Source organism: Paroedura picta, chromosome 15, assembly GCF_049243985.1.
Source record: "Paroedura picta isolate Pp20150507F chromosome 15, Ppicta_v3.0, whole genome shotgun sequence".
NCBI lineage: Eukaryota > Metazoa > Chordata > Lepidosauria > Squamata > Gekkonidae > Paroedura > Paroedura picta.
Genome location: NC_135383.1, coordinates 26,251,348 through 26,272,542, shown reverse-complemented (window position 1 = coordinate 26,272,542; position 21,195 = coordinate 26,251,348). Strand labels below are relative to the sequence as shown.

General features: G+C 52.8%; 1 protein-coding gene across 2 annotated transcripts in view; it reads right to left on the bottom strand.

Moving 5' to 3' along the window:
- Positions 1-406: 406 nt before the first annotated feature.
- Positions 407-21,195, bottom strand: part of LHX1 (LIM homeobox 1) — a 50,896-nt gene continuing 30,107 nt past the window's right edge. For both annotated transcript variants that reach the window (XM_077311908.1, XM_077311909.1), the window contains exons 4-5: positions 13,360-13,525; positions 407-2,336 (exon numbers count right to left, since the gene is read on the bottom strand). In XM_077311908.1, coding sequence (XP_077168023.1) covers positions 1,957-2,336; positions 13,360-13,525 — 546 coding nt within the window. In that variant the 3' untranslated portion in view covers positions 407-1,956. The remainder of the gene's footprint in view (positions 2,337-13,359; positions 13,526-21,195) is intronic.

The following is a 21,195-nucleotide window of genomic DNA, read 5'->3' as shown; positions in this document are numbered from 1 at the left end:
AGATATGATGGCAGCCCGGTGATGTGTACAACCTCACTGAGAAATTACCCCGAAATATTGAAAAGCTTCCCCCAGAAATTTAACCTGAAGAAATGCAACATTTACATCAGTTGACAAAGAAACACCCTGCAGACAATTTTGCCATCCTTATCAAACCCACTGTAATCTCCCTCCAAATTCCTCCCTCAGAATTGAACACATGTTCAGCAACATCAGTTGTGAGGGAAGATGGCAGAAGAAAAGAATTCTGAAGGAGGGAAGAGTGGGCTGGGGATGAACCCCAAAATTAATTCACCATTTACTTTGTGTGATCTTGCACATCTCTCCTTAAAATCCTTCCCCCCTTACTCCCAAAACATGTAATTCACTATTTAAAGCACTGAATGAAGCACAGGTTATCTAAACATCAGATTTTCTAGTTTTATTAAAAATTCACAATTTTTAATCCAACTGTTTCCCCCCCTTTCATACAGTGAATGGTCTATTATGCGCTGGAGGTCACACAAGCTTAGGTTTATTTGAACAATAAAAGACATATGAGAAATTTAATATATAAAGAAAAAAAGTAGCAGCTGCTCACTGCATATTTGACCATAAAATTTAAATATTTTGGAATTTTTCTTTTTTTTTAAAGACACAAAAATAAAACCTGTGTGGGTTTATATAAGTCATTTTAACAATTCCATGAATGTTGAACAGGACTAAACATTAGCAAAGATGTTAAATTTTCTTTTTATCCCCTCAATCTTGTAACACTTTGTTTAAAATGGTTTCTTGGGCTATTGGTATTAACACCCCAAAGAATATTTGTGCTATAGAATTGTTTTATTTGGCAATTGTCTGGTTTTATTTTATTCTTTGCCTTCTGTAAACAACCACCTTTACAAACTAGCACAGTGAAATACAAGCCCTGTAATGTCATAAAACATCTACAGAAACAAAAAGAAAGAAAGAAAAGAAAAAATGAACTATTTTGGTTGATTGCTCAAAATACTTTGCTTTTGAACAAGAGGTTCTAAAACAGGATTTTTTTTTTTAGTAAAATGTTGCGCTCCTGAATTAACATTCGACGTAAACAGTTGACTGTTTTTTTTTCTATAGAGTCTTTATTTTTTTGTTTGTTTAGCTTTTATTTTTTGTGAAGGTAGAATACTTCGTTGTTTGTTTCTTTCAAGTCATTTTTACTTAGAAGCCTACTAGACCTCTGGGTTTTTGAGGATTATTGGTGTGTGTCATTTGGAAAAGGTAGAAGAGTTGATACTGAGGGCTTATATTTAAATATTTGCTATTTTGGCCAAAAAACAAAACCCAAACTATAAAATAAAATACATTTCATTTGCCCCACCTGACTTCTCAGGACCTTAAAAAGTCTGTCGCAGCTCTAAAATTGAAATTTCTGAGGCATAATTAACATATTGAGAATGCCAAAACCGTCTTGTTTTTTTAAAAAAACACTAAAATTCCTTTATGCCTTTCCTCGTTGTCTTTGACCTTTCTTTTATTTAATGTTTGTTTCCTTTTTTATCCTGTCTGAGAAAGGTTTCTAAGGATTTCAGTTCCTAGAGTTATCATCTAGGGAATGGGATACCCAGCATAAGCCATCCGTTATTTATGGCAGTACTGAAATAAATCCACTTCATAGCGTCCTTTTCACTTGGTACAAAAAGAGATTTCTTTTAATCTGTTTTCCTGTTGATTCTATGTTGTGAAGATTGTCCCCTAGTCTATAGCAAAATTTCCCTTGGCGTTGTTCTGGATTCAGTTCATTCCCAAGGGTTAAAAAAACACAAAACAAAACAACCCTGCAAACCCAAAAGACAACACTATATAGATACAGATCAATACCTATATCTATAAATACATTGTCTTAGGGCAGGAAAAAACGTTCTATTAATTTCTGTACACCACAAATATAAGCAGGATAGATGCCGACTGGCGCAGTCCTGGCATTTAAAGCTACCATACAGCTGCCTCGTTCATTTCGGGCGGATGTGACAAATGGTTGCCGTAGTTACCACCACCGTTGACGGATATTGAGGAAAATGGCGGACTTGGGCCAAAAACTTCTGCTGACATGGAGTGCAATGAGCCGGGAAGGTTGGGCTCCGGACTGGGAGAGTCTCCGGGCGGGTGGGACATGATGTCTGTGAAACGCTGAGCTTCACTGGAAGGGTGGTGTCCAGGTAAAGGGTGGTCCATCCCTCCTAGAGGTGTTCCTGAAGGCCCAGAGGAGGGGACAAACGGGAGATCAACCGGCGTCTGAGCTTGAGAGGAAGGAGGTCCTTGTGGGAAAAAATCGTAGTTGCTTCCAGGTCCGTAGTATTCACTCTGATAATCTGGTGGACGGAAAAAGAAAGATTGAGGAACACGCAGGAGGAACAGGTGCTGAAGAAGTAACAGTGATGGGTGAGCTATGCCCTGCAGCCTACATGCATTATTTATGATCTACACAAAGCCCATTTGCAACCCATCAGCCATGTTTAACGGCCTGGGCTTTGCTCTCTGACCAGGACTGTAAAAACAACAAGCAGCCAGGTGGCCAGGCACAGCGCATATCTGCCTCAGATGATCACAGGTGGGGGACAAATAATGGAGAGGCTGCAAACAACAAAATGGAGAGCTTGCGCCATTAATGGGCTCCGAGACTGAGGTGATGTTGGTGGGCCAAACCTTCCTTCAGAAAAGAGCTCCTGAGGGCTGCTGCCCCATGGACCTTTGCCTCACTTTGTTTCCCAGATGCTTCCTCCCCTCTGGATTGTCCATGCAACATTGTCATGGAATGGTAGGCCTTCAGAGATTTCTCCCACTTGACTGCAACCTTTCCCAAATCTGCTTTGGAACAATCTTTCCAGAAAGATTGCAACAAAAGCAGGTTTGCCCACTGGGTGGCTGGAGGAAAGGGGATGGTTTTTCATCCCACCCCGCACCCCAGGCGGCATTTCCCCTCAGTATCCTGTCACACCCACCATTTCTATACGCAGTGAGCTTTTTGACAGCTTTTAAAAGTATTGGTAGCTGCTGTATCACTATAGCGACATAACACGAGCACAGTGCAACTCCTGCCTGCTTTTTAAGCCAGAGCTAAGCAGATAAGAACACCAAGAGTTCTCCGGCTGCACGGTGGAGGGGCTGGCAGCCAGGAGATGCTGCTAAGGGAAGCCTGGAGAGTATTCCCGGGTGAATGCTTCATCACTGTGGTGAATGCCTCTGCATTTGCCGCAGCAAGAAATACAAAACAAGGGATTGTCACCGTAGAGATGTAGCCTGGATGGTCCAAGGTAAAAATATAAATCAACAACATGTCTACCTTACAGGTTTGTTGTGATGATTTTACTGAAATGATATGCAAATAATTTCTAACTCTTAAAAAAAATATTCACTTCACCATATAAATACTGAGTATTGTTATAATATCACATTGCTTGTGTCAGGTGGATATACTTCAAGATGGGTAACCATGCTGGTTTGTCTGGAGCAGTAGAAAAGAGCAAGAGAGCAGCAGTGCCTTTAAATCTGTGGCAGGGGGAGAGCATTTGTGAGTCACTGCTCACTTCATCTGATGGAAGTCACACATGGAAGCTCCTCCCCTGCCAGATTTTGTTGGTCTGTAAGGTGCTAACGGACTCTTGCTCCTTTTTAATTACATCAGGTGGTTTCATGTTATTGGAAATAACTCAGCAACCAGTTTTGCATTAATGCCTTTATTTTCTAGGTATACCTGGGTAGAGTCTGTACTTTGCTTTTTATCCTCTCCCAGCTTGAATAAACCCCTCCCCTTTGCACTGTATTTGATTTCCATTTTGATCTTGAGCGCTTTAAATTTTCCCTCTGCAACATCCATGATTGATCTGTGGTGACCCTACCTCCCCCCCCCCCGCAATATCCAGAAGTAGATATAAGTCACTATATTTGAAAAATATAGTGTTTTGCTGGATTAACTTCCTCCTCTGCGTGCCGCCAAAGCTGACATAATGAAGTAGTCTATCCCTGATTGTTCAGGACTTCAGTTCAAAGACTTCCTGGTTCCCAGTTGCAAGACTTCCCTCCCCAGACTTATTTTTGCCCTCATTTTGGGCTCTGTTTTTAAGTGACTGTGCTCCAGAAGCCCACACTTCTCTCAACAGAGATTTGATTAATTTTTTTCTGCGAGGCTGCTGTTGCCTCACCCCCAATTCAGGAAAAGAAAGAGCCTCGTGCCGCACTTGGCTGTTCCCCGGCCTGCTCTGGCTCAGGAGTCAAAAGACAAATAAAGCACGCTCTTTTTATGCCTGCTGAACTTCACTCAACACCCCCCCCCCCCCCGCTCATTCTGGAAAAGAAAAATAAGCAACTTCCTGACCACCACTCCCGCTCCCTGGTCTGAGCTTCCCCAATCAAGTGCAGAACCCTTTCTGTTTCAGTTCAGGGGATAGGAAGGAGGATGGGCTGGCCTCCCTCCTCTATCCAAGCCCCACCCTCCCAGGATCCACTCCTAAATCTCCAGGAATTTCCCAACCTGGCCAGGAACAACCTGGTTCAGCTGAAATGTGGCTGGCTCTCCCTTTAAGAGGATATGAGGGGAGGGTCAAAGGTGCCCCTAGATCATTGCATAAAAATGGCAAGCTAATGCAATTCCCACTTATGACCCGCTTTCAGTGTTAGGAAAAGCAGCCTAATTAAAAAGCAAAACAAACACAAAAACTCCGTGTCTTCAACTTCCAAACATCCCCTTATTTCTCTTTGCATTCAACAAAGAGGTTTCGGGACCTGAAAGCCCTCAGGCATCAAACAAAGCCAAGAGAACATTTATTTCTTTGATATATTTATATTTGGATTTCTATCTTGCCACTCCCAGCCAAAACTGGCTTGTGGCACGTTACAATGATAACAACATTTTTAAAAAAACCTCTTGTAGGAAGGGCTGCCAGCTCTGGGTTGGGAAAGTCCTGTAAATTGCAGGGGTTGAGCTTGGGGAGGGTGGGGTTTGAGGAGGGGAGACCCCTCAGTGGGGCACAATGCCATAGAGACCCCCCCACACACACTCTGGGCCTCTCCTCCAGGGGAACTGCTCTCCAAAGATCAGGTGTAATTCCTGTGGCTCTCCCGGCCTCACCTGGAGGTCAGCAATCCTACTTGCTGGCCAAATACATCAGACCCCCCCACCACTCTGACCCGCATCCTCCACAGCACCCTTTCGAGCACTCCCTGTCCTCTCCCCTTCCGGCCTGATTCCTCACCCGACCTTGGACTGTGGCCCCTGCTTTCTGCCTTCTAGAGCAATGGTCCCCAACCCGCGGGCCACGGGCCGGTGCTGGGCCACCAAGGCCTTGGCCCCAGGCCACAGCTCCCTCTTCCCGCCCCCCCCCCCGAAGCGAGAAGCTCGTCAGGCCACGAGCAAATCGGCCACCGAAGTGGCCAATTAGCTCGCGGCCCGGCAAGCTTCTTGTTTCGGGAGGGGGGGGGGGAAGAGAAGCTTGCCGAGCCGCAAGCTAATTGGCTGCTTTGGCGGCCGATTTGCTGGTGGCCCAGAGGGGCCAGGAGGGGGAGCCACGGCCGCCAGCATGGCAGCCCCGGGCCGCCCTCTCCCGCCACTTCGGAGCAGCGGTCCGCAGCAACCGGAAGGTTGCGGACCACTGTTCTAGAGTCATTGGATTGCAAGGGACCTCCAGGGTCATCTAGTCCAACCCCTTGCACTAAGCAGGAACACTACCTGCCGAAACACAGTGACCCCAATTTCATGCCCAAGTGATCCCCACACCCCCAAATCACAAATCTCCAGAATCCACCCTTGCATGGAGGAAATTCACCTCCCATCCCACAGTGGCGATCAGCAATTCCCTGGACATGCAAGGAAGGGTCCCAATAGACAAACCCTGGCACATCCCTTCCTGCCCACCCACCCACAATCAGCATTTCTGTCAGATGACTATCTAGCCTCTGCTTCAAAACTTCCAAAGATGGAGAACCCACCACATCCCGAGGAAGCCTGTTCCACTGAGGAACTGCTCTGTCAGGAACCACTTCCGGATGTTTAGCCAAAAATTCTTTTGGATTGATTTAAACCCACTGGTTCTGGTCTGACCCTCTGGGGCAACAGAGAACAAGTTTGCTCCATGTTTATATGACAGCCCCTCGAGTATTTGAAGATGGTGATCATATCACCTCTTAGTTGTCTTCTCTCAAGTCTGAGGAAAAGGAGCCCTTCTTACCCCACCTTCTCTTTCCTTCCCAGAGTTCAGGACCTGTTCCGGCATGCAGCATCAAGAGGGACACAGGACTCGCCTCCCCTGATGACTGGGGTTTCCTGGTCTGACTGGTCTTATATTGTCTTTTTAAACAGTCCCCACAAACAGAGAACACACACACCATTTTAAGTAGACCATCCTCCTGGCAAGATGAAAAAATTGCATTATTCCAACCCAGCTTGCGTCCTGCGATGCTAGTCTGCTGGTTTAGTTGCGGCTGGGATTTGTTCTTTAAACTTTGGGGGGGGGAGGGGGGTCAGCTGCAGTCTGACGGGAGGCTGCCTTGCCTGTCACCCTCCGGCCTCGCCCCTCTTCCCACCCACTACATGGAGAGCCATCTTACAAAGGTCTGCCCAGAATCCGACTCGGGTCTCTTTGATGGGCCTCCAAGGATGACTTTCCGTGATCTCATTTGGAATTCCACAGTTGCCCAAATCCTCATTCAGTCTCTGGAGGGATCCATACTCAGTCAGTGGCCACCATTCATCTAGGACAGGGGTAGTCCAACTGCGGCCCTCCAGATGTCCATGGACTACAATTCCCAGGAGCCCCCTGCCAGCGTTCGCTGGCAGGGGGCTCCTGGGAATTGTAGTCCATGGACATCTGGAGGGCCGCAGTTGGACTACCCCTGATCTAGGAGCTACAAACAGACTAGGCCCCCAGGTAGATTTGGAGGGTGTCCAGCAATGCTGCAAAAGCTCAGGAGGTCTCCGTTTGGCCCATCCCTGCAGGCAAAAATGTCTTGAGCTCCATACAAGTCAAAGCTTTCAAGCTTCTGGCCTCTTGATCAGAAGTGCAGCTTCAGGGAGAGCCTCTTGGCTCCTGCCCCTGTTCTGCCTGAAAAGTCCCATGGCAAAAACAGGCACGGTGGTCTGGGGCGCTCAGAGGAGGATCCCCTTAGTGGCTGGCCCCTCACCCTGAGTTCTCGCCCTTCCGGCTCTGGGGACTTTGTGCTTTTCATGGCTGGGAATCCTCCTCCGTCTCCAGCCCTTCTGCCTGGTCTTCCTGGGGCAGTCCTTGCCCCTGTTCACTTGTTAGAGATGGTGCAGGGGGTGCTTGGAGGAGGATCCCCTTAGTGGCTGGCCCCTCACGTCTGGGGGCTTCAGCTGAGGTCTTGCCCTTCTGGGTTTTGGTGTTTGGGGCTTTTCATGGCTGGGAATCCTCCTCAGTCTCCAGCCTTTTGCCTTTTCTCCTGGGGTGGTTCTGAGAGACACCCTCTTGCGTCTGGTCCCTTCCTCAGCCACACGTATTGGGGGTGATCACGTTCCTTGGCCAGGTCTAAATTAGGTCCTTGTGGCTGTGTCCCATGAGAACAGTCACTGGAAGGGACCTATGGTGGTGGCCAACTGCCCCCCCCACATCCTCCACCGTGTGCCATGAAGGGGAGAGTGGGAAGGTATGGGGATGCAGGCATCCCAATGAGGCTGGTGGGGGGGCGTTGCAGGGAAGAGGCTGGAGGGCTGGTGGGGGGTGGAGGTAGAGGAGGAATGTCTGCCTCCAGGGAACACAACTGCCCAACCCCAGCGGAAGTCCACGATTGGGAGGTGGGGGGTATCGGGCAGACCAGACCAGTTCTCTAGGAAGACTCAGCCAAGGTAATGGCAATGGGATACCTAGCTGACCCCCCCCCCGACACAAATCCCCTGGAGTATTGGATGCTCAAGGCTGCCACATGGCTTGACCTCCAAAATTGCGCCATGAATCGGCTGTCCTGCTCCACCCCAAGTGTGCAGAGTTAACAGATGTTCCTTCACATGGTTCAAGGTTAATGATGCCCCCTGATCTGTAAACCCGCACAAATGTCTGTTTTTCAAGTTTGTGCCCACCTCTAATTAGGCTGAGAGAGTGGCTGGCCCCAAGTCATCCAGAGAGACTCGGGGTCAAATCTCCCACTCTGCCATAAAGCTTGCTTAGTGACCTTCAGCCAGCATCTGCCGACCTTGCCTACCTCACAGGGTTGCTGGGAGGATAAAACAGAGAGCCATGTACGCCGGCCTAAACAACTTGGAGAAAGATGTAAAGGCCAGTTAGCCCATTCACCCATCATTCCTCTCTCTCTCCCCCACTGTGCCTCCACCCCATACCTCCCTTGTCTGTCATCCCTGGTCTTTCAGACTGCATGCCTCAGGGGATTTTATTTCCTCTGATGATGGAAAGCACACAGCAAAAAACTCAACCTTGATTTTTAATTGTCACGTGTCAGAAAAATGGGGAAATAATTATTTGCTCCCAAGTCCAGTTGTAGTAGGACTTGCATAGCATTTTTCCTAAATGCACCACATGCTTTTCTGTGACAGGCGTTACAACAACCCTGTTAGGTAGGTTTGTGTATCAATTTTTTGTTGTTGCTGTCAAGTCCCATCTGACTTATTGAGACGCAGCAAAGTTTTCGAGGCAAGATAAATTCAAAGGTAACCGCTGCTGTTCCCTGTCTCTGCATCACAACCGCGTCTTCCTTGGAGGTGTCCAATCCAAATACTGACCAGGGCCGACCCTGCTTAGCTTCTGTGATCTGAGAAGATCGGCTAGCCTGGGGCGGGGCAGAAAATGGATCCAAAGTAGCTTGCCTAAAGCCAGCTGATGGCAGACTTTCTAGCATCAGACTGGCTTCCCCGGGCCCTTTACTGAGAGTAAGTGCATTCAACAGCATTCCTAAAGGGCTTTGGGCCAGATGCTTCTCCTATCGCTGGACATCTGTGCCTCCTCCTCCTCCAACCAGCTTGCCTGTCTGTCCAGTGGCCAGCCAATCGCCTTGTCCCCCACCCCTGACCACGCCCTCCTCCTTCCAGTTCCCTCTGAGGCTGCAGACCCCTGCCACGTGAGAGCTGCCCCTGCCAGTGAGTTCCCTGCAGCCTTTCCAGGTCCTGAGGGGATGGAGAGGCCATCCGCAGAGTTCTTCCACCCCCCCACCCCCACCCCCCAATCTAGCACCATTTGTATTCCTGAATGCAACAGGCTTTGCCCCTAGTAACTATATATGGTCATACGACCCAATGAATGTTTTAACAAATTTTAAAAATATATACAAAATTAATTAACTTCCACCCATTCAGGAAACCCTCCCAAGGCTGTCAAGAAACGTCAGGATTTCATGAAACCTCGGTTGAGAAAGCCTGGACTAAAGACTTTAAATTTTCAATGAAAACGGAAGATTCCAGGATACAGCCTCAAATGCCATAAATATGTCAAGACTGGCTCAAGGATACCAGCTGAACTTCCGTGGCAAAGCGGTGATTCCAACCAGTGATTCAAACTGCATGGCATGCAGAAGGACCCAGGTGCCATCTCCAGTCCCAAGGACTGGGCAGGAGGCGATGTGGAGGAGCTCAGCCTGAGACCTTCGGAGAACCACTGGCCATCAGCACACACAAAACTGACCTTGATGGACTGATTCAGTATGCAGCCATTTCATGTGTACTCTGCAAGGATGTCACGGTTGGACCATTTTGCCCCGGAGGCACAAGGCAGCGTCCCACGCCCTCCCTCTCTGTTGAGGCTGAGAGCCGACTGATGCTCCCCCAAGGATAGATTCAAATAAGTAGCCCTGTTGGTCTGACGTAGCACAATAAAATCAGAGTCCAGGAGCACCTTTAAGACCAACAAAGATTTATTCAAGGCAGGAGCTTTCGAGTGCTTCACTTGAAAGCTCATGCCTTGAATAAATCTTTGTTGGTCTTAAAGGTGCTCCTGGACTCTGATTTTATGATGCTTCCCCAAGGAGACTTATGGATCCAAGAGGATCCAACATCCCCCAGCAACCTAGTAGAGGAGTTAGCAGAGGGCTGGCACAGGCGTCTTTCCGAGGCCGTTAGCGTTTGCAAGCCCTTTTGCGGAGAAATCACTCCACCCACAACTTAACCCTGACTTTATTGTACTAACAGAGCTGGGGACCCTCTGGCTGTCTCAGTGTCCTATTTTGGACCCCTGCAGACCATTCTCCCTGGCTGTGTACATGTCCTTCGTGGCTGGTGAAAGCCAGCAGGAGATGATCCTTCAGGAGTTTTATCAACCTGTCCCTATTTTCAGAGATAATCCCAAAGAGGTTGAAGGCAGGAATGGTCCAAGGATTCACAGGGCCTGGAGCAACAGAGCCAGCTTAAGGATTTGAGGGGCCGAGCAGAGAACAGTTGTGCCAGGAGCAGCCAGACTGGGGGCAGGAGGGCCCCCCACAGCGGAAATGGGGGTCAGACCAAATGTTTTTAAAGAGGAGAAAGGGGGAGGAGAGAGACCACGGCCCTGATCCATGGGGGCGGGCAGCACTGCGCAGGACCCCTGGAAGCCTGAAGCACGTGGTACATGTGCTATACCAGCCCAGGTTGGAAAAGGCAGTGATTAAGCCACTTCTGGAGGGGGGGGGGGATCTCACTGGATCCCAGCCAACTACCCCCCAGTTTTGCATTTGCCATTTCTGGGTCAGATAGCTGAACGTGCCGTCACTGAGCAGCTACAGAGTTTCCCAGAAGAAACACTGGCTCTTTATCCATTCCATAGGCTGAAGATGGCTGTGAGGTCACCCTCACAGATGATCTTGGGGGGGGGGGGGTTGGTGCTGCTGTTCTTATTAGATCTGACAGCAGTGCTTGATAGAGTCGATCGTGGGCTTTTAGGCCAATGCCTAGCCAATGTGGGGGTTCAAGAAGCAGCTCCTGAATGGCTGCAATCTTTCCTCCAAGGCTGGGGACAGAGGGTGGCACTTGGAGAGAGAGCCTCCCAGTGGAAGCCCTGGCGGTGGTGGGGGGGGGGGGGCGTTCTGCAGGGAGCTGTTCTCTCCCTGATGTTATTTAACATCCACATGCGTTCCCTCGCCCAACTGAACTGGGGTTTCAGGCTGGGGTGCCATCAATACGCTTATGACACCCAGCTACACCAGTTGATGGTCAGTCACCCACGGACACCTCCAGACTGCCTGGCCTAACACTCCCTGGTGTTTGCAGGCCATGGCAAACTGGCTCCAGCAGACAGCTGGAGTTGAATCCAGCTAAGACCAAGGTCCTCTGGCTGGGCCGGGATGCCTTAGAAGGGCCGCTTCGATTCCCAACCCTTTACAGGGTCCAGTTAACACCACTGGAAACCATGAAGAGTGTGGGCGTGACCCCGGATACCTCCTTGCCTGGAGCCCCCGGTCACAAATGCTGCCTCTCTTTGGACACTTCCCAAAGGGCATTAAGATTGAGCCAGCACAATTTGCTTAGGATTCCTGTCCCCAGGAGACCAGACTGGCTCCAGCCAGGGACGGCCTTCTGTACTTTGGCTCCAGGGAGGGGGGGACGTTCTCCCAGAGGAGATCAGAGCCCTGTGGGACCCTGAGTAAAACAGAGTTGTTCCACCAGGCCTGTGCCTGAGGCCTATAAGCCCCACTGGATGAGACATCATCTGGGATCGGTAGGACCCCTCTGTCCCTTCTCGCCCTTCTTACCACTGTAACTCTTGGAATAGGCAATTACGAATGAGGCTGGTTTTAGATTCCGAAAAATGTATTGTATGCCATCTTTATGAATTTTTAAGTTTTTATTCTGTATGTTTCATTATGATGTACCCTGCCCTGAGACCGAAGAGAAGGAGTGGGTAACAAATACAACAAAAGGGGTGTCCTCTGTTTTAAAAAAATCTCTTTGACCTGGGGCTCGTGGGGGTGGGCAGTGCCTCAGTGGCACAGCCTCCGCTTGGCAAAAGGATCAAGTTAGTAGAGGATGGGAAAGACCTGGATGGGAGCCCAGTTGCCAGCCTGAGCAGGCAGTGCTGACTTTGATGGACGGGGGGGGGGGGGGCTGATCTGGCAGAAGGCAGCTTCATGGGTTTGACCCTCACTATGACCAGTATTTAGAGAGGGCAAAGGGTAACTTAAGGAAATTGTTCCAGACAGGCAGTCAGTAGGAAAAGGCTTCTGGAGTCTGCAATTATGGTTCCTATTATTTCAATGCACACCTTCCTGAGGCTGAATCGCTTGGCACTGAAACCCACGGGGGGGGGGAGGGGGGGCTTAGAGAGGTTCCTGTTGGGTGGAAGGAGGAAACGGCTCCAGCCCTTGCCGGGAGAAGAATGGCAGGGAAGCCCTGAGCAGCAGCAGCCTATCTTTAACGCTCACAGAATCATTTATTCAGCCCGGCCACTGGGCTGCCTTCAGCTCCCGGGGGCTCTGGCCCTGGCTCCCCACCCCCACTCTGAACTCTTGGGCATCCCCAGCCTCCATCTGACCCCACGCAGCATCCAGGGAACCAACCCCTGGCGAGTCAGACCTGGGGCTGAGGCCAGAGAGCACCCAGAAGAGGCTGGCCTCCCTGCTCTGCACTCAAGGCCCCCTCCCCCACAGCGGCCCATCGGGATGGCTTATGCCATAGACTTTTAAAATAACTGAACTAGTTACTTTCCAAAAGCGAAAGTGGATTTTTAAACCAATGTTATATTTAATTATTCTGCATTTTAAATTTGTTGTGGCCTCCTTCAACTGTCTGGGGAGTGGTGGGCTAAAAATCTCCGATAAACAAACAAGCAAACAGAAGAGTTGGTTTTTATATCCCGCTTTTCACTACCTGAAGGATTCTTAAAGCGGCTTCCAATCGTCTTCCCTTCCTCTCCCCTGCAACAGACACCCTGGGAGGTTGAGAGAGCTCTGAGAGAACTGTAACTAGCTCAGGGTCACCCCGCTGGCTGCACCTGGAGGGAATCCAATCCAGTTCTCTAGATAAGAACTGCCTTTTTATACCCAGCTTTTTACTACTGAAGGTGACTTGTAATCACCTTCCCTTCCTCTTCCCCCTCCCCCCACAGCAGGCAGCCTGCAGGGGAGGTGGGGCTGAGATGATTTGGAGAGACCTGTGACGGCCCACGGTCACCCAGCGGGCTGCGTGCGGAGGAGGGGGACGAGGAGGCTTCCCACCCGGTTCCCTAGATTGGAGGCGACCGCAGGCAGGCAGGGCAGGCCCGGTGGGGTGTGTGCCCCTCATTCCCGGCCTGCTGGGGGCGCCAGGAGCACACGGCCGGGGCAGAGGCCTCCGGGGGGAGGGGCTGCCTGGAGGCCGCGGCCCTTCTCGCCCGACCGGGTGGCGCGCCCGTGCGTGGGCCTCCGTGGCCGGCCGCCCGGGGAGGGCGCGGGGTGGCTGGGGGGCCTGGGGGGGCCGGGGCCGCCCGTACGCACCTCCGTAGAAGGAGAAGGGCCCGTTGGGGAGGAGCTCGCCGGGCTCGAGGCGGTCGACCAGCGGCCTCATGCGGCGGGGGCTGCGGAAGAAGGCGTGGCGGCGGGCGCCCAGCGCGCTCAGCTGCTTCATGCGCCTCTCCTTGGAGCGCCGGTTCTGGAACCACACCTGCCGGGAGAAGCACAAAGACGGGCGCCGCCCGGTGAGACGCCGCCGCCGCCGCTCCAGCCCCGAGCCCGACCCCCGCAGCGCCCAGCCCGCCTCCCACCCACCTCCGGCCCCAAGCCCCGGGCGCAGGCACGCGTCTCAAGGGCCGTCGGGGAAGGGAAGGGAAGGGGCCGCCGCGTCGGCAGAAAGGACCAGCGACCCGTAGCACCGCCACCGCCCCCCCTCCGGCTCCTCCGCTTGCACGCCGGGCCCCCCCCCCCGCCCAGGACTCCGCCGCTCCCCGCCGGCGCCTCTCTCCGCAGGCAGGGCCCGGGCTCACGCACAGTCCCCGTCCCGGCTCGCTTCCGCAGTGGCCTGGGGGCTCCGCATCCGCTCGGAAGAAGGGCAGCCTCCGAGCGGGCCCGGGAAGGCCCAACCGGGCCACGACGGGCCTCGCTTCCCCCGGCGCGTTTCCTCCGCGAGGCTCCCGCCCGGAAAGCGCCGCCCCGCCAGCCAGGCCCGGGAGGAGGAGAGCCGCTCCCGCCACCGCGGTCCCGATCCGGACCAGAGCTTCGGCCAGGGCTGGAGGGGCGGGAAGGGCCGGGGGTCGAGGAGGCCGCCCGCCCGGAGAAAAGGCTCCGCTTCCCTGCCTCACTCCCGCCGGGCGGCGGCGGCATCCGCCATCACACAAACAAGTGAAAGGGTGACCGCTGCGCTCTCTCGAGGCTGCCGTCGAGGCTCATCCCCACGCGCCCCCTGCCGCCGCCCAGGCTGCTCTGCTGAGTTTGCCAAGATCGCGGCCGCCTCTGCAGCACCAGAGCCCTGGAAGCCGCAGGGCCGGGCCCGATCCTGAGCAGGCTCGCCCGCCCGCCCGCTCCCCAAATCCAGGCGGCCCCAGAGGTTGCAGCGCCGGGTTTGCAGCTCCTCCTGGATGGGCGCCCCTGCGTCCTTCTCGCCCGCGCCCAGAGCCCTCCGGGAGGGGCCAGCCTACCAAGCGCGTCTCCCGCCCCCGCCGTTGGACAAGCCGGACCGGGCCTGACCCCGCGCGCCCTCCGGCGCCTCTGCCTCCCGCACAGCCCGCCCGCCGCCCGATCCTGCACCGTGCAAGGCAGCTCGGAGAGCGGGCGGGCGGCTTGGTGTCGTTGGGCGGGGAGCTGGCCGGGCCGGCGGGCGTCTGAGCGCTGGGCCCGCCGAACGCCCCGTGGATCGCACTGCCTGTGCCGCCGCCGGCGCTCCCTCCCCGTCGTCCCCGCGCCCCTCGAGCAGCCGCGGAAGGGCCGAGCCAGGGCGCCCTGAGAGCATCGCCCGGCCGGGCCGCCCCTGCGCGGTCCCTTTCCCCGGAGCGACGGGTTCTCCCACCCCGGCCCGCTCGGCCGCCATCCCCGGCAGTCCGCCCAGCAAAACCAACCGCCGAGCCGGCTCACAGGTCTCTGGGACCGCCCTTTTCGCAGGCGTCTCCAGTGCCGGTCCGGCCCTCCCGAGTCAGGATTGGGGCCGCAGGGCAGGAGGCGCGCCCTTGGCAGACATCGGACGAGGCCGGGCAACCGCACCCAGCACGCCTCTCCCCGGGAATCCGCGCGCCCTCCCGACGGCTGCCAAGGACTCCCTTCGCCCTGCAAGGCGGAAGGCGCCGCGGCAGAGCAGCCCCTGGCCCCGGGAGAAGAGAAGGCCGTCGAGGGCCCGGCCCGCAAGCCCGCGCATCGCCCGGCGAGCGACTTCCCCGCGGTCCAGCAGACCGAGATCCCCGAAGAACTTAAGCCGGCCGCCTTCCCTGCGGGCAGCCGCCGCCGCACACGCGCCCCGAAGGGCCCTTCCCAGCCGGGTGCCGCCGGCGCGCTTGACCGCAGCGGCTGAAGGCTGGCCGGCCAGGCCTGCAGCGGCGCTTGGCCGACGGGAGCGAGTCTGAGGAGAGGCGCGGCGGGGGCCGGGGACTCCGCCTGGCCTCTGCTGCTGCCCACCAACCGGGCCTCCCGCCCCGCCCAGGAAAGCGGCCCCGCTGATTCAGAAGGAAGCCGCCCGGCCTTCCAATCCGAAGCCTCTGCAGGCTTCCTCGGGAGCAAGTCCCGGTGGGTCCAGCCTCGCTTTGCTCCCCCTGGGCTGAATCCTGCATCTCTGGAAGGCCGCCCGGGGACGCTTGCTCCCAAGTACGCTGCCGGCTTAGAGGCAGGTCGGGGTCCCGCTCCGGGGCCCTGAAGCGCGTCGCATCGCCAGGCTACATTTTCCTCCCGACATCTGCTCTTGCCCTGACGAAGCCCCCCCCCCCCCTCGCATCTCTTTCCTCCGCCTCTGTCGGCCACTCCCGTCGAGGCGCAACGTGCCAGCGGGGAAAGCGGCGCTCTCGGCCGCATCGGGAAAGCGGAGTCCCCGAAGGGCCAGCCGGACGCGAGAAGCCCCGCGGGGGGCGGGGGGGGCGGGGGGGCTCCGGGCAGCGGCGGCGCCAGTGAAGGATCGCCCTTCCCGAAGTCGCCCCCGGCGCAACAAACGGAGGAGCCGAAGCCGCTCGGGCTTTGAGCCGCCGCGAGTCTTCTCCGGCCTGACCAAACACAGACGGCGGCCACCGGCTCAACGGGCTCCCGTGCACGCCGCGCTCCGAGCCTTTAGGCAACTGGGGAATCTGGAGAGGCAGCCCAGACTCGCGTGAACTGGATCGGGGCCCAAGGGAAACGCTGAAGGAAACCTCACTCTTCCAAGAAAAAGTGACCCTAAATTTCCACATCTGTTTAACCCAAGGCTGCTCTGAAGCAGCACAATGAAACCAGAGCCCAGGAGCACCTTGAAGACCAGCCAAGATGGAGTCAGGGCGGGAGCTTTCGAAAGCTCCCAGCGTAAATCTTTGTTGGTCTTAAAGGGGCTCCTGGACTCTGATTTTAATGTTTAACCAGCAATTGTGGGTGCAAACCTATGCAGGGGGAAGGGGCACCTCCCAGCCCACCTTCCAGAGACCATCTTTGACGCCTGCTTGTGTGGGAAAGGTTTCCAGGAAGGACACTCTGTTTATTTCAGTGGCTCTTCTTCCCGGGGAAGCCAGCCAGCCAGCCAGCCTCACCCGCTCTCAGACTGTCTACGGAGGCTGCCCCCCCCCCCCCAAAATATATAAATGCTTATATTTGTGGCATAGTTTGATATATATATATATGATGTCTACGGCATGTAATATGTATACGTATGTGTGGCATAGTACACAGAGAGAGAGAGAGAGAGAGCTACTAGCATTAGGCGCATACAGGGAAGGGGGGTCCTAGTTTGTTCTGCTTTGCTGTGGCGTAGCACTGGTCTTGCAATGGGCTTCCTCTGTTGCGGTCCCCAAAGAGAACCGTCTTCGTCTCCTTCCTGCAACTGCCACATTCTGCTGAGCTGCCTTTTTCTAAACACACTCCTGGTTTCCAAGAGACACACGCTGAATCCCATCGGTTTTTGGATGGTGAAAACAGTGCGAGCTGGGGGGGGGGACCTAAACTGCTGGGCTTCCTGGGATCTCACCGGACAAAAGCCGGTGGAATGGGGCATGATAGGAAGGAGGAGAATTTGGCAAGATTGTACTAGAAAGCTGGCAGAATCCAACCCTTAAGAAAACCAAGAATTGGCTTGCAAGTGGCTCAAAGCTTGTGTATGCCAGAGAAACGGCAGGCACTGCATCTGTTTGCAACACCAGCACCCCTGAATGTATTCAGTGAACTTGTGCCACACACCCCCCATCTGGTTTCCAGTATGCATCCCCTTGGGAGTCCAGTGGGAAAGAATAGTTGGTTCTTAGATGCCGCTTTTCTCTGCCTGAAGGAGTCTCAAATTGGCTTCCAGTCGCCTTCCCTTTCCTCTCCCCACTACAGACACCCTGTGGGGTGGGTGAAGCTGAGAGAGCCCTGATATTACTGAAGAAGAAGAAGAGTTGGTTCTTCTATGCCGCTTTTCTCTACCCGAAGGAGTCTCAAAGCAGCTTACAATCGTCTTCCCTTTCCTCTCCCCACAACAGACACCCTGTGGGGTGGGTGAAGCTGAGAGAGCCCTGATATTACTGAAGAAGAAGAAGAGTTGGTTCTTCTATGCCGCTTTTCTCTACCCGAAGGAGTCTCAAAGCAGCTTACAATCGTCTTCCCTTTCCTCTCCCCACAACAGACACCCTGTGAGGGAGGTGAGGCTGAGAGAGCCCTGAGATTACTGAAGAAGAAGAAGAGTTGGTTCTTCTATGCCACTGATATTACTGCTCGCCCCTTGCCTGGGGAGGAAACCTGTCCGAATCATGCCCTCTGGGGGGAGGGGGGCTCAAACTCCCCAGTCCCCCTATAATGCAACTCTCCTCCAAATACCAGGTGCCCAACTTTGAACAGAGGATCCCACAACAGGTCCAGATCAACAAGCCAAGAGAAGGAGGCTGCTGATGGACAGACCCCTCCACATCCCTCCTCACTCAGCCTCCCCACCAATTTCCCCTCCCCTCCTAGTGCATCAATGCTGTACTTCCATGAACTCCCCCCCCCAAAAAAAACTGGGCTCATTCCTATGTTTTTGTTTCTCCCTTAAACTCCTGGCTTCCCAGTGGGTTGCTTCTGGACCCCCCCCCCCCCCCGCGCCCTTTGAACCCATCCTGGTTGAGATTCAGCTGAGGGATTCCTTTATTTTCTCTCTGCATCTGAGATTCAGAGGTGGACTGCCACTAGACATGCATGCTCTGCTCTTTATTATTATGGGCACGGGAATCTGACCTGCTGTCCCTGCAGACGGCTCCGTCTTTCCGAAGGAAACTGACTGGAATCCCACAGCCAAGCCTAAAAATCAGCCAATCTTCCCTGCTGCTTGCCTCACATCCCAGCCTCTGACATACAGATATATACTCTATCCAGACATGGAGGTTCCATTGAGCTACCAAGGTTTATTAGCCTTCTCCCTCGCTGCGGATGGAATTTCCCCCCACTTTTGCAGGTTATGCAAATATAATGGATTGTGATAATTACTAATTATAATGCATTATGATTATTTATAGTGAGCAGGGTCCCTGTCTGAACACCTATTGCAGGCAGCTAACAAGAAGTAAAAATAAAGGCATAAAAGCAAAAAGATTTAGACTTTTGCTTAGAACGTATTTTTGGAGGGGAGGGGGAATTCACACATGGAGGAGGGCACTGTTTTTTAATTGCACAATTGTTAAACATTTTTCCTGGGGGAGTCCTCCTTTGCAAAAAGCTCATGATTCCGCTGGGCTCAATTAAGCCAGTATGTGCAATCCACAAACTGAAAGCTGAGGAACCTGGCATCCCCTATCCAGAGAAACCCGTTTCTGAGATATAAGACAATCTGGCTCTGAGGTTGGTGAAAATAAGGCAGACCTCCAGAATCTCACCAAATCTCCTTGGAATGAATCCCACTCTGTCGAGGAAACACAATTGGTATTGCGCTGTGGAGACAGGGAGGGTTCCAGCAGCTATCCAACGTGACCCCCCCCCCCCTACTGATGCTGTCCGTGACCTGTGCCAAGGGGCCTGAGCCACAAGGGCTGTTCCCACCTTCCCCAGGGCAAGGCTCTGTCTGCAGCTCTGGTTGAAGGATGCGTGGGGGCTTAGCTGAGCACTTGTGCCCTTCTTCCTCCCTAGCTTTCCATTTTGCTCGACCCAAAGTGTATTGGTGGCCAATCCCTGGCTCACAGCATCATTTTAATCTGTACTAGTAAAAAGGTTACATTCCTAACAAAACAAAGCAAAAATGCCTAAAGGACTATTATGGGCCCATTGAGTAATTTCTTACGGAAAATCTTGAAAGCGTACGATATAGCACAGAGAACACAATAGCAAGTGTTTGTCAATAACTCACTATTTGCAACTATAAGATAATCACACAATACTTATCAACACAAAGAGTCGGCCGCAATTACTCGGACACTTCCCTCTGTTTTGGGAACCCCCAGGAAGAAAGAACTGGACAGAGTCCTGTGTTTCTTGAATCTTGGCAGGATGCGCCCATATCTAAGGGGACCTTCACATGTATGCAGCTTGTGGTCCACACACGTTCTCAATGAGCGATGCACATGCTCAGTTACCAACAAAGCATGCATACTGCCTGTTGTTGTTGCAGTCCACAAGCCACATAGGCATGAAGCTCCACTAACAGTCCTGGTGTGAAGGCCCCCTAACCATGGGGGGCTCTGGAGCTGCAGGGCCCGTGGAAAAAGCTACATGTGCCACTAGGACCGACCACTTTTGTCTGTCTGGCCCCAGACACAGGCCAGATTTTGGAACTGGAATTGCTTCTGAGGGGGAGGTGATAAAACCATATTATATCTCTTTTGATATATAACAGAATATGTTCTTTGTTTATTTTAATTTGTTTAGGTCATTGATGGTCCATCGTTCTCCCTTGGACTCCACGGAGTGAGTCAAGAGAATTCACAGGTTAAAACATTCAAGGATCAATACAATCAGAGCAGAGTTGGAGAACCAGCCTGCAATCTAAACCCAGAACTGGAGGGATGGATAGATGGGCCGGATGAAGGCCAACAGATGCCCCCCCAGCCCCCGCACAGCCCGGCCATGCTGCCCCTCGGCCCTTCCTTCCGTTGCTCAGCTGACAAGGCACTGAGACTCACTGAGTGCAGAAGGTGGAATAGACAGTTTCCTTCCTGGCCACCTCTCAGGGCAGACCCCACAACTATATGCACTTTAAGGAAAGGGAGTTTTTGCTCATATTGCTTACTGCTATTTAGTGTTTTATATATATACAAACATTAAATTGTAGTAAGCCATATCCTTGGTAAAAAGAAAGTATTCTGTTATATATGAAAAGAGATATACTATACACCCACCCCATGTGGTTTTATCACCTCTCTCTCAGAAGCAATTCCAGTCCCATAATCTGGCCTGTCACTTATTTCCCCTTTCCCCTACAGCAAGACTTCAAGAGCAAGAGTCCTGGAGCACCTGAAAGTCTAACAATTACATTTGTATCAGGAAAGGAGCTTTCATGAGGATCTGAAGAAGTGAGCAGGTTCCTCCCCTGTCCCAAATGTTGTCAGTCTTTCAGGTGTCCCTGGACTCTTGCTCTACCCATCTTGAGCAAGAATTTAGAGATCTATTTTGCTCCCCCCCCCAACAATCACAATCCCATCTCCCAAAATAGAGGGTACATTGGGGGGGGGGGCTTCATACCCCAGCAACTTTGACATCTAGTTATAGGAAGCTGCATCCCTCCCCTTTTGTCCCTGGGAGCCAATAAAAAGAGCCCCTTTGGTTACCTGCAGATCCCAAGAAACTGATTGGAAGGTGTGTGTGTTTAGTAATCCAACATTCCACTGTTGATAAGGAAATGGTCAAAGTCTTTGGTTCCCAGGGAGGAAAAATATTAGGATTGAAAGTATTCTAAAAATAGCAAGTTAGGAAAAGTTCTAGATCCACTTAAAAACAGAAGCTTTTCACCAAGGAGTGATTTCCAAAGATCAAAAAATCCCCAAGGGATTTTCCTCCTTACTTCCTTTGCAAATTATATTGCAGGAACAGCTATGTGAACTTGCTTTCAAACACATTAATCATCCTATCTGTTTTTTAAAAAAATCTCCAGCACACCTGGAATTTCTCTTGCTGCCAGCCGAGTCCTAGGTGCTACAGCACAACAGCTACCTAAGACCCTTCACTTGCATTAGCAAGGTCTCTTGCCCTTTCTACCAGTAGCTCAACAGCATGCCCTGCACTCCCCACCACTCTTAATTT